Source organism: Lygodium microphyllum, chromosome 9 (genome assembly GCF_053477565.2).
Source record: "Lygodium microphyllum isolate KBCC chromosome 9, Lygodium_microphyllum_v1.1.10, whole genome shotgun sequence".
Classification (NCBI taxonomy): domain Eukaryota; kingdom Viridiplantae; phylum Streptophyta; class Polypodiopsida; order Schizaeales; family Lygodiaceae; genus Lygodium; species Lygodium microphyllum.
In genome coordinates this window covers 109167758-109181218 of record NC_141143.1, presented here as the reverse complement: position 1 = coordinate 109181218, position 13461 = coordinate 109167758, and the positions used below count along the sequence as shown (strand labels likewise).

General features: G+C 38.3%; 1 protein-coding gene across 1 annotated transcript; it reads right to left on the bottom strand.

The window, feature by feature from the left end:
* Positions 1-6042: 6042 nt before the first annotated feature.
* On the bottom strand, positions 6043-7984 carry LOC148031415 (E3 ubiquitin-protein ligase RING1-like). The gene is given in 2 exon segments (XM_087684959.1): positions 6043-7543; positions 7635-7984. A coding segment is annotated over 1 exon segment (1332 nt). The 5' UTR covers positions 7542-7543; positions 7635-7984; the 3' UTR covers positions 6043-6209.
* Between the last annotated feature and the right edge of the window lie 5477 nt (positions 7985-13461).

Below are 13461 nucleotides of genomic sequence, written 5' to 3'. Positions count from 1 at the left end.
ACCCCCCCCCCCCCCCCCCTATGTGTAGGGGCTCTCTCTCTCTCTCTCTCTCTCTCTAATTAAATCAAACTTTTCACAAACATCTCTTTCTCCTCCTTTTTAAATCAAAAGTCTGTATGTGTGTGTGTGTTCGATTAAACTTTTTGATTCAAACTTTCCCATCTTTTTTCTCTTTCAATTAAACATTTTTTTAAAACTCCAATTTAAAAATATGTTAATATAGTTTTTCACATACTGAGAGAAGAAGAAGGGGGAGAGAGAGAGAGAAGAAAAGAAGAAAAAAGAGGAGAGAAAGAGAGAGAAGGAAAAGAGAGAGAGAGAGTGAGGGTGAGAAAAAAAGGAGAGAGAGAAAGAAGAAGATGAGAAAGAATATGAACACATGGAGAGAGAATTATTGAGAGAGGAAAGAGAAAGAGAAAAGAAAAAAGTTAAAGAGAGAGAGAAGAAGAAGAAAAAGAAAAAGAAAAGAAAAAAGAGGAGAGGAGGAGGGAAGGAAAAGAGAGGAATAAGATTAGCAACAAGGAAATAAAAGACGAGAGAAAAATAGAAAAAATAGATTGCTGAGTGTAGTGAAAGGAAAATGGAGGCGGGTAGCGTCCGTCACCACCCCCCGCCCCCGCCCCCCCCGCGCCATTGATCCTCTTTCTTTTTTTGCCGTTGAAAAACTGCCTCCTCTTCTTCTCTTTCTTCTTCTTCTCGGGGGGCATCAAACCAGCAGAACAGGCAATTCAGGGCTTGGGGGCCATGGGCTGATGACAATGCAGATTTTCAGGGGCAAGAGGGAATCTCAAGAGAGGGTATATTAACCTGCATTGTAAGATTCTAGTGCAAGTGTGAAGGGGGTCCAAGGAGGCACGCTACCCAGCCGCAGATCAGACACTGCCAGCGGCGGGTGCGTACTCAGGAGAACGAGTCTTGATCAAACTAGAGGGCTTATGTCCATCGTGACCTCCTTCCGTACCCTTAGGAAATCTGATCCTCACCTCAGCATCGAGATGAGTGACCACATGTGTCACATGAGCAACCTCCATCGTGACCCAAGCCATCGCTGTTCTTAGAGACATCACAAGCTAGGATCATGCATTGTTTTTCTCTCTGTTCTAGATAATTGAGTGTCCCATGCCGATGATCACAAGGCAAGATTGTTGAATATATATATATATATATATATATATATATCACCCTCATGGGAATAGCAACGGTGATTGGGTAGCATTATGGTAGTGTATTAATTATTTACTAACTTATAATATAATTTATAAGTGTATAATTAATATATGCATTATTTTACGTATTTTAATTTGTGTATTACAACTAATATATATAATCGATATAATTATATATATCTCTATATTTACTTATTTATAATTATATACACATTAATAATTAATATATATTACATATATATATATAATATATTACAAATATATCAATTTTACATACATATAAAATTAGCATATTTATCTAGTACTATTATTATTTGTAGGTTAACAATGGCAAGGACATGTTGCCTCCACTTCGTAGCCTATGTTGGTGGCCCCCTACAACCAGCAAGCTCCACCCTAGAAAGGTTTGCCTATGAAGTGTCTACCCACCCACCCCCCCACAGAGAGGACACACATGCCTACATGATAGGACATATGCCACCCATTGAACCTTGCACCCTAGAACCCCACACCCACCCTCGTTGATCGCTCGCGCATTGTCGAACCCCTTTCTCAGTCATCAAAATGCATGCAGCTTCAAGGTGCATCTTCAAGCTACATGTTCACTGCCTCAATGTTACCACTCGAGAAGGATCCACCTGGATTGCAAGAGAAACTACATAAGCAACATAAATGTTTTTCAATACAACATTGAAAGAACACCACATGAAGCGCCAAAAGAAACTAGGCATGGGGCGCCTAGTACCATTTTAATACCCAGCCTTCAAATGTGATTCTTTTCACTTTTGGCTCCAAACCCAAAAACCTATGCAACTTATGGCTTCTATTGTGTTGCTTTCACTTGGACTAGTTACTTTTTCAATGAATTAGGATCCGTGATTGTAAAAATATTTTTTATTTGAAAAATCATTTTTTGATCTACTAAATACTACTATTGAAAGTATTATCTTTGGTTTCAAACTTCTATTAAATAATAAACCAATTAGCTTTTTACATCCTTGAAATTAGTGCTAGGCTTTTGGATCTAAAAATGTACAAATATCACCATAGATTTAATTTATTACGTAAAGAGGTTCTTTTTGGCTTGTGCATGTAAGTGTTGTTTGTAAAAGTCATAGTCAAAGCTTTAGATTGATTTGACAAGCTAATGATCATATTAAAACCAAGTGTTGTGTACAAAATCAAAGATTTAGATTTACTAAATTCAAATGTTGCCTATAAAATAAAATGCTCTCAATCAAATCATTTTTTTGAAATTAATGAAAACATTCTCAATATTATGGTCTATTTTGTAAAAATATTTTATTTATTTTAGCAAATCACTATTTTTTTGTCAAATCAATATCTCATCTTGATTTTTATGAATTATTGAACTAGTAATATTGATATATAATACTCCTAACAATCTCAACTTGTCAAAATGTGGAACAATTGCAAAAAGAAAGAGAGAAAAAAATTGGCAACTATTGTGAGTTTTACACATTAATTCAACTTTGAAGAACATTCATAACAAGATTATCATTAATTATATTCAAGCACTACCGATCAATAGTTTGTGCATTGCCCATGATAAAATAAAAATAGTAACAACAGAAATTTTGTAGCAATGAAGAAGCTAAACAATATGATTTCCTAGTAACTAAGACGTGTTCTTGATCTTTTCAAGCACGAAGTATGAATGGTCTGTACATTGCATGTCATTGATATTCTCCTAAAAAGGTAGAAACAATGAGCCACCTAAGCATCCATTCACCTATAGGACATTTGAGGTATTGGAATTTATATTTTGAAATGCACTCATTGATGCTCAAGCACTACAACATTAGTGTATATCATACACCATTCATTAGTACTAGTGTTATGCAAATAAGTTGGGCAATTGATGTCATTTTTGGATGCAATATTACTTTGAATCTATGCTTAACTATAATTCAATACACGCTAAATTTGAGGATATAATCATAGAGATGAGAGTACGCTTCTTGAGCTTTACACTAAGCCCTAGCACACCTTGTTTCGAAACTAAACTTTGCATAGAATGGAATGCATTCGATAATTAGTCAACATGTGACCTAAAAATTGAAGAATAAGATTACTCTTACGAATTTCATTGGTCACAATCAACCCTCGATGAGTTGTAAGATTGGATCGACTATCTCCAAACTTACTTTAACTTTTTGCACCATCATGTTTATTGCCACCCTCCATTTCAAGGACTGAGTTCATATACGGTGGAGACAATTATGTAGACAGCTATGCTTTTGATTGTTGGGCCAAGTTCAAGCAAGAAATGATGTGTATTAATACCCATAGTGGAGCAAGAAAAGATAGAAAGCAAGTAATATAGCCTTACTCAACAAGGGACCAGTGTATACATGACAGGGGACTAGTGTACAAGAATACATTAATTAGCTCGGGCATTGATGTATTTATGTTGATAACACTAATGTTATGGCTTGTGTGACAACTATCCCAAGCCCGGAGTCTTAACAACGAGGAGTCCTCTAGCCCTTGCTATAATCTTCCACAACCTCCCAATCCTTTAGGCACCACTTAAAAAATTGGCTTAGCATGAGACCAGCCACCTCCTAACCTCAATTACATTATTGGCACTAACTTAACCCTAGGGTACAAAGATAGCACAAGAGTATGGCTTGAAACAAAGACCTAACAAATGACATGAATTCCAAAACTCTTATTACAAATTTACACAACATTGTATCATAATTTTTAAATCAAGTGTTTTGTGTTTGGGAGGCCACTAGAATACATTAACTATGCAAAATAGTTGATCACAGTAGGGGAAGATATTGCCCCACTCCAAGAGACCTTTTGCATTAAAAGGAATATACAACTCCCAAACCACTCCTTAAGGTGTGTAATTTTTCCCTCCCAAATCTAACTATATCATCTCCATCAAGCAAATGCATGTGTGTCGTCCAGTTCACAAGCTAAAAATTATTAAGAGGGATACCAATGCTTTCCTACGTTTACAAACTACTAAATCATTACAATGGATGTTGATTCACTCCTCCATTGGTGCATATGCTTGCTATCTGAACATGGGAACTAAGAAACTCGCCCCCTCACTGAATCACCCTCGCATCGAGCTTCCTCAACTTGAGCAGGCATAGTCAAAATGAAAAAAGGCACAAGCATGAAGGGGGAAGAGGGAAAGTTGAGAACATGTTTGCAAAAGATTCGATCACAGTTGCCTCAATGAATATAAAGATGAAACATTTGCAGTTACAGAAAAACAAAACAGACAACATTCCTCTGTACTGACAACAGCTCATAAGACATGAATTAAGTGGAAACAATGTACTGAGAAACCCTTTTGAATCAAAAGATATAAAAACATGCACAGATTCACACATTCCATGTCCTTTCTGGTGGAATAACAAACCAACCATGTTGTCAAAATTTCTCAAAGCTATACAAACAATGTACTTATGCTGGAGAGTTAACAAGTTAGTTTGTCTCGGGTCCAGTTGAGCAGGTGGATCGCCAAAACTGTACCTTCAAAATATTCAATGCATTGTATGCTCCATACGAAAAGAGACTAAAACAGATGCGAGGCTGTATACTCGATTCTCAGAACACCTTAACTCCAGAGTACTTATAAGCTCCATCCAAAGAGTCCATGAGAGAAACCATCATGTAACTGTCTCACATTCATCTTATTTATGTAGCAAATGCCGTTCAACTGTTATTGCTGATAATATAATGACCAGTCATGCAAGAATATGGATACATATATAAGTGTAGCACCTCTAATCATAATTTATCATACTTTTCATAACCAATTAAATTATCTATGCCATATTCATACTCTTATGATTGATCATATATCTATAGCAAAATCCAAGTCACTCCCTCTAGTAAAGAGTTCATGGATATAAGCATGTCCACACCAGTAAATGTGCAAACCCTGCAGTCACAATATGCAACTCCACCAGCAAGCAGATCTTGGGATACCACCAGACAAACAATTCAACATTTACTGCAACATATAAGTAATCATTCTTATCTTTTTAGCTCTCTTTTTGTGAAGGCAAGTCAGCTGTTCCCTGGACCATGATACCAGATATCATTAGGAGATATGGTCATTATGCTAAGCACTAACTTTCTAACAAGCACATGGCACATTTATAAGGAACCTGGTTCCACGGATCAACCTGCAAGTACAAATGCTACTGGATTCTGCATGCATGTCAAAGGCTTGTGTAAAGTTGATTTAGATTCAATACACATTCCAAGTAAAACTGTGCCCGGCATGATTACCAGGAAATCACCATTATGTACATATAGTATGCTCACAGTAGAAATTTTTCATACCGTCAACACTACACCCACTAAATATGAAAATCAACAATTCCCCTTTGAAATTGACTCGGCAAACTACTGACAAGAAAACCAGCAGAACTGTGTATGAAATAGAATAAGCAAACAACACAAGATAAAGAAATTGTTTACTAAGTACTATACCTAGACAAGTTTTTACTAGATACCAACAGAAGATCTCCCATGAAAGGAATGGTTGAAAGAGAATTTGAGGATCATTGAGCAACAACTGCAAATTGAGAAGCTAGCAACCTTGAACCAGACAAGGTGCAGCTTGTGAGGCCATAACGTGCCAGCCTGAAACAATTTCAAGATCATCTAACCAGGGCTGGGCTAGTGCAAGCTTGTTTCATTGAGCATCCTCATATGTAGATGGTTGTGCTGAACCAGTGTAGCCTGTTCTTTCAGCATCAAGTGGAATAAGCTGTTCCAACTCTCTTAAAATGTAGAAATTGATACTCACAGCAACGGTTGGTGATGAGACTGCCAGAAGAGCTCTCTCTTACATGCAGTCAAATATTGAGGCCAGAAAAAGCAAATGAAAAATGGAACATTTATTTTATGTTTATGGACCTGGTCAGACCCAACCAAATATACGTATGCACATAACAAAATAGTGAAAGTAGACTCCACCAGTTTCAGACATGCCTGTTCAGCACAAGCTTGCCAACATGATCCCATGTCAGGGACAGTATTGGGCTAATCCAGTTGCGATTGTCGGGTCTCAGACATGGGAGTGTCACCATCCTCATCAGTTCTTGAAGCTCTTGAAGTTTGCCCCGCAGTGTCATTCGCTTCCTGACCTGGCCCACTTGAAACTGTTTCTGCACTGTTTGCCTGACTTGAGCTTTCTGCTTGTGCATATGCAGGCGACTGAGATGTGGTAGCTGCATTCCTGAACCAAGGAAAGGCAATGGAAGACCTTCTGCCTGTTCCAACCCCACCCCCTGATGTTCGTGTCAATATTCTTGCAGGGGGACTATTGGGTTCTGCTCCGGTTAGAAGGTTTGGCTCAGAAGAATCAGCTCTTTCATCAGATGCTCGAGGTGACCTCCCAAAGGAGAGCTGTCCAGGAATACCCCATAAAGAAAAACGCACAGGACTTCTTTCCCCCTCTGTCTGTGCCCCTTCAGCTGCTGTCCCTGTATTCTTGACTCATCTTCATCCTGTTCATCCGGGTTTGCTCATGACCATCAGATCATCAGTGACAACAGCAACTAACAGGTGCTGTTCCAGCCATGGAAGGATGCAATCTGGATGGTACATATGTTTGCATGGCATCTGTTTGACTTCTAAATGCAACTCAAACTCGTCCTTGCAGACAGCACATTGAGCCGCATCTGTTCCTAAAATCTGCTCAGTGATTTTTATGGAAGGAAGCCCTTCAACAGCAGATTTGGAAGCTGGGGGGGCCCCATACCTGTTTGGGTCATTTTCTGACAGCTGCTGGATGAGCTGCTCAAGTCCAGGTCCAAAGAAGTAATCTCCAACATTGCCTGGCAGGCGTCTCGGCCCAGTGCCAGTTCCATTGTCGACAAAGAACTCCACATTGCCTCCAAGAATATTCTGCATCTGGCCTTGCAAGAGCATTAATGGATTTACAGGCCCAATATCGATACCACCAAGTCTAAGGCGCTCCCCTGTTTCAATATCGGCGTCCTGCACAATGCCCTGTGTGATGTGGGGGGTCTGCATCTGCTGGAAGAATGATGACATGGTCTCTAGCAGCTGGGAGAGTTCCTGTGGATTCCCTCTGAACCTCTGCCCTAGTCCGCGAAGAACCCGGTAAGTGCCAGGGCCACCACCTTCCTCCCTGTCACCACCGAAATCGGGCTCCATGAAGTTCCAGGGTGCGAAGCGGAACCTGGGAGATGTGGGAGATGCTGGAGCTTCTGCATTGGATCCCGACCACTCCTCCAGAAATCCACCATGGCAATCAGGGCACGACAGATCCGTGGTGGACGCAGGCCGCACAGTCCGCTCGCACTGGTGGCAATAATAGAGTTGCACACCACCACCACCAGATGCCATGGCTGGACAATACAAATCGGTTACAAGCAGATCATGAGCGGAATTGGAAAATCCTGTTGCGACCACAAACAGAGAGAGAGTGGCGAGGCTCACCAGCTGGCGAGGCAACGCAGGCAGGCGGTGGAGACAGGGCAATTTCTCTCTCTTTCTCTCTGCGCTTGAGACGGCAGGCCAGTATGGGGCCCGAAACCCTAGAACGAGGGTAATCTTCTGCACTGCAGGAGGGTCAGGGCAGATCCAAAAACAGGGGCCGGATTAGGCAGGCAATAGCAGGAATCTGCTATCCCGAAAAGAGAACAAAGTCCAAAATGCGATGTAGAGATGATGAGGTGACGGGGGTGGGCCGGCAGATGGCGCCATGCCCGCAGAGCTCGATAACCCTGTCTCCTCTAGGCTGGCCCTCTCTCCCTCTCTCTCCTTCTCTCTCACTGTATATATCTATATATATATATATATATATATATATATATATATATATATATCACACACTCTCTCTCCCTCTGGACTCTCTCTCTCTCTCTCTCTCTCTCTCTCTCTCTCTCTCACACACACACACATACGCGCACACACTCTCTCTCGTCCTGTTGCTCTCTCCAACAATGAGCACCCGTTTCACGAAACGACATGTCATGCCTAGACGCGTGCTTTAGTGTTATCCCTACTATCACCACCATCATCATCTTATCATCTCTTTACCAAGTAATGCTACTTTTACCTTTTCCTATCACTTTGTATTGCACTTCCACATCATCAGGTGTTATAGTCTCACGAATTCAGACAAATCCCTGCTATGATTCTCACATTGCAAATCAATTCCCACTATAATTCTCACATTGTGGATTACGATAATATCGTGGGCTTCTCCGAGCAAGGGATTGGGGCCATCCCCTACTCCCAAACACACATTGCCAAGCATGCAGTGCCTCACAAGCAAAAGCTCGTAACGTTGAACATTGTAATGAAAAACAGGGGAATAGGTCCCTTTTCCCACACGAGGAAATGTAAAAAACTTTTAAGGCACGCAGTACTTTTTCCTTTTTCTATCACTTTTGTATTTCACTACCATTCATCACTTCATAAAATTTTGTATTCTTGTCTTCGCACTTTTATTTGACTAGTCCTCCCAATGTACATGCCATAAGATAGAGAGCCTCATAGGCTTATAATTTGACAAAGTAACACTTGCATTAAAAGAAAGAGAACCTCATAGCCTTGAAATGTAAATGCCTAAGTTTGAAAAACACACCAGATAAAGGATGCACCAAAGCACACTAGTTTGTTCTACTTTCTTTTGCGATAGCTTGGTCTCTTGCTTGTAGAACTATCGCATCTCAAGCCACACAGATAGTCCTTTTCAATGGGCAAGATCTCGTCATGTCAGACTACATATGCCTCTTAGCATAGTCATTCTAGTCTATGGGTAGGCAAAATGAGAACCAAGATTGGCTAATGTCATACCATATAAAAGGGGAGAAAAATAAAGAGAACATCATGTGAACACAAAAATTTAATGAGTAATAGTTGGGTATAAATAAAAGAAAGATATCATGTGAACGAGTTGGTTCTTTCAAATGTGAAAGTAATAAGTGAGTATAAATGAAGGGAGGAAAATTGCTAAAAACCAGTTAAAGAAAGAGGAGGTGCACAAGAAGACAAAGTAGGATCTCTATGTGCAAGAGCATTCAAGACCATGATACACATAAGTCAATTCAGTATGTGCAAGCCCATATAGTCAAGTGCAGTGGGCGGGTGGATGGGTGCTTTTGACTCCCAAACTTGCAAGTGAGAACTATGAGAAGTGAACATAGTACGCTCACAAAGGGAGGTACTTGGTAAGCCAAAGGAAGTTATCATAACACAACCTTTTTTAAGTTTGCAAGCAAATTTCTTTCTCCTCCTCTTCCTAATGTCTCTCCCATTCTCATGTGTTGGCTTTTTTAGGTTTATCGTTTCATGATATGTGTGTAGAAGGAGATGAGTAAGTTTGCATAATCACACATACAAGTTTATGAATTTGCACATGGATGAGCTCTTAATGGTAGACCTTACATGTGACATTAGTTATTTCCACTATCTTATTAGTATTTAGGCAAATATCCAAAAGTTGAAGCAAAAACCACAAACTTGAACATCCCAATAAGTAAATATCTACCTTATAGCTAACCAAATATTGGCATGTAAGTGCTTAAATATTCACATGAATGACTTTGGCTCAAGAAAGGGCATATTATGTCTATGTCCTACCTTTTAAATATTAACATTAATGACTTTGGCTCAAGAAAGGGTATGACATAAACATCGCATGTTATGTCTATGTCCTACCTTTTAAATGACAACATATTTGATACCATGAATATCCACATTTTTAAATCTAATTAGTTATTTCACCATAAATATGCAAGATCTTCACATCACATCCATTATTTTTATGGTCAATTAAGTCCATTTGTTCTAGACTAAGTGATCTAGAAGGAAATCAATTGTGTATATACTTAGATGCATCAACAGTCTAAGTTATATTAACAATTTCAACCAAGCAAAAAATGATGCATCACCTATTTACTTGAAAGTGAGCTTTGTCCCCAAGTGTGCACCCTTACATTGAAGAATTTGATGTATTTTTCTTGAAAGTGATCTTTTTCCCGAGATGTGCATCCTTACATTGAAGAATTTGATGCGTTTTTCTTGGACACTCATCTTTTACTAGCACTATTGTCATTATAAAGCCTTTTGACTAAGCAAGCACATACCATTAATGTTTGAAAGAATGATTTGATATAACAAACTTTATGGCATGTCCATTCTATTATAGTAGTTGTTTTGTCTAATGAGTATATTATTTAAACATAAAAGTAGTAAAACAATCACTTTCTATCTCCCTTTTTCTTTGAAATATAATATGCACTACAAATTTTTCACCTGGTTTCTCTAAATACAACCATCCCTTAGACTTGTTTGGTTATCTCTTTTAATTCTTTTTCTAAACGTAATTGGTCAAGTTTCATGTTTTCTATTTAGTTGGGAGGTGTCAAAAAGTGTGACACTCATGTGCATTAATGAAGTTCTTACATCTGGGAGGACAATAGTGCAAGTTTATCATTTGACTACTTACTGGAGGAGGAAGTTCAAAGACAAGTCATTTATCTTAATTTGCTTAGGCTCACTATTTGTTTTCATTGTTAAACACTATTCCTTACTTTATTCATTGTTTACTTCCAAGGCTTAAAGGAACACCATAAGGTGATCTTTTAGGCTTTCAATATGGAGTCTTTCTTTGATTCTAGAAAAGTTTCATGTAGCAATTGAATCTCTTCAAAATATTAGACTAGAAATATCAACAATTGTTGAGAAAAGTAGACTTTGATTGTGCTTGGTACACTAGCAAGGCTACTTTTTACGTAGGAGGAACAACAATCAACTCATATTTGCATCCATTGCAGCTAAAAGTCCAATGTCACACTTCACTCTTTATTAAGAAGCTTAACACTCTCTCAACACATTACAAAATTCTATAGTTACTTGTGGTTTTACACACCAATTGTAAAGAACCATAGTTAGACAGCTATTTTTGAATAGAAAGTCCAACGTTACACCTCGCTCTTATAATCAAGAAGCCTAACACAATCTTAGCACGTTAGAAAATTCCATAGTTAATTGTTGTTTTACACACACAATTGTTAAAAACCATAGATATCTGTTTTTGTAAAAATCAAGCACAATAATAATGGTGTTTTAGGTCGATATATTGCTCTTTGGGGACCTCTACCAAGCTAATCTAATAAAAGACATTTACATCCTACTTTATTTTACTAGCTTCAAAGATTACATCAAGCCTACTTCCTTTGTTAGCTTGAATTGCTACAAAGTTAGCCTAGTAAAAGACACTTGGGTCTTCAAAGATTACATCAAGCATAATTTCCTTGTTAATTTTAATTACTAGCAAGAGAGCACCGATCGCTTCAAGTTAACAAAAGTGATGTGTAAAGATTCTAACCAGTTCTCATGTCTAAGGACACAATAAAGAAAGGGTAGCACATAGAAGCTTATGTTGACTAATTAGACTCACTTGTATTACACAAATGAGCTGACAAGCCACAACAAAACCACATTCGAGTTATCAGAAGAAAAGCCTAAGATTTTCATGAAAATAGATCCTATGGCAATGTCTGCAACACAACAACAAGAATACCATACAAACCAAGACTATTTACTATACATAGGTGCAAAAGACTCCTTATGTTATAAGTATGGGGTAAAGGGCTATAAATGTTCATTCATGTTCTAAATTTTACTACTTCACCATTTCTTCTTTCTAGGTAAAGTAAAAACAAGCTACCTTTCCTTTACAAACAAATTGTCAACTTGAGAGTGTGACATTGAGGGAGAGAGGAAGTGTGTAAGGAGCTTGAGTGAAGAGTCAAGGCTCTACATTTCTTTTCTAGTTCTTCTATATCTTAACAACTCCATTAGAACTTGAGGAGTATACTATGATACTTTAGAGCTATACTCGCATGGGTTTCTTACCCCAAATAGTTTTCAATAAGAAAATGGTTTCCTAAAACATTCTTGGGTCACATAAAAGGGTTTCCAAAACCCCCGTTGATATAATATTAATAATACAGTGGTGCCTTTTTCCTATAAGTGGAAATTGACTTGGCTCTGTTAGCCAAAAAGGGAAGTGGGACCTAGAAAAGACTAGGGCTTTTTGTGGAAACATTGATGGGAGGAGGGGAGGTGTTTCCCAAAAAATTGGGTGGTTCTGAAGAAAAATTGGGAAACCACCGTGTGACTTGGAAAGGTTTCCAATTTTTGGGATTTTTTTTTTAAAACCTACTCCCAAAAACTAAGGTGGAAACAGCTCCTTTATGTGTAGTCATAAAGCAAGGAGTAGGATACTAAATTAAGTAGATTAGTCCAAGCTTAGGGTTTATTAGTAGGAGCAATGAAGCTTTTGGGTAAGTGGTTGAGCACACTAGAGTGGGTGTGCAAACACATAGACTTTGATAGCATTATCTCCCATCTTGCTTTGGGGGGTTTAACCACATGGTTTGGCAAGCTTCTCTAATCCCAAGTGCTATAGCTAATACTAGGAATTTACAAATAGGTATCCATTTCTGTTTTGTTTGTTGAGCTTTATAGAAGGCGGTTAATGCTTATCCCTTGATCAATGAAGAGTGGATAGCTTATGCTCACCCAAAGATAGGCTTAAGCTTAAATCTCCATTTGATCTAGACTAAATTAAAATAGAGTTTGGATTCATTGTTATCCTATGTTTTCCCTATACTATGATGCATAGAACATATAAATATTTTTGCTAATAGAAAATCAATGGTTTTTTCTCTCTACATCAATGCTTACATATGTGCACCATAAACTCCCAAGTCTACACTAATATTGTAGATCCTTAATGTAATACTAACCTTTTATATTAAGGATATAGTTACTTGCAAAACTTGTTATGATGAGCAAGCAAGACTCTTAAGTGTGTGAAAGTTCTAAAAATCATACAAAAAATGGGTCTTCTTAGCTTGTTCTACCTAGCCTTTTGCCTTTTCCCTAGGGTCCATTGACCAAATGGTTAGATACAACTATCCATATCATGGGAGTTTACAAATATCCTTAGAAATGCCCTTCATATTATTTTCTCAACTTGAAAAAAGATGGTTGATGGATGCACTGCTTGGCAACCCTCTATGGGCTAAGGAGTGTGGAGCAACTAATCAATTGGAAGCCTCTTGGTACAATCACACTATGAGTTCTTAACTACTTAGGTGGTGGTATATGATGTCTAATAATGCAAATATTCTCAAGCTCTTCAAGCAATAAGCATGCAATCAACCTTTTTGTAGTGTCCATGCATGAATATTTCCTCAAGCACAATAAACCTAGGTAATTCACTATATGTATACCCTCTATATCA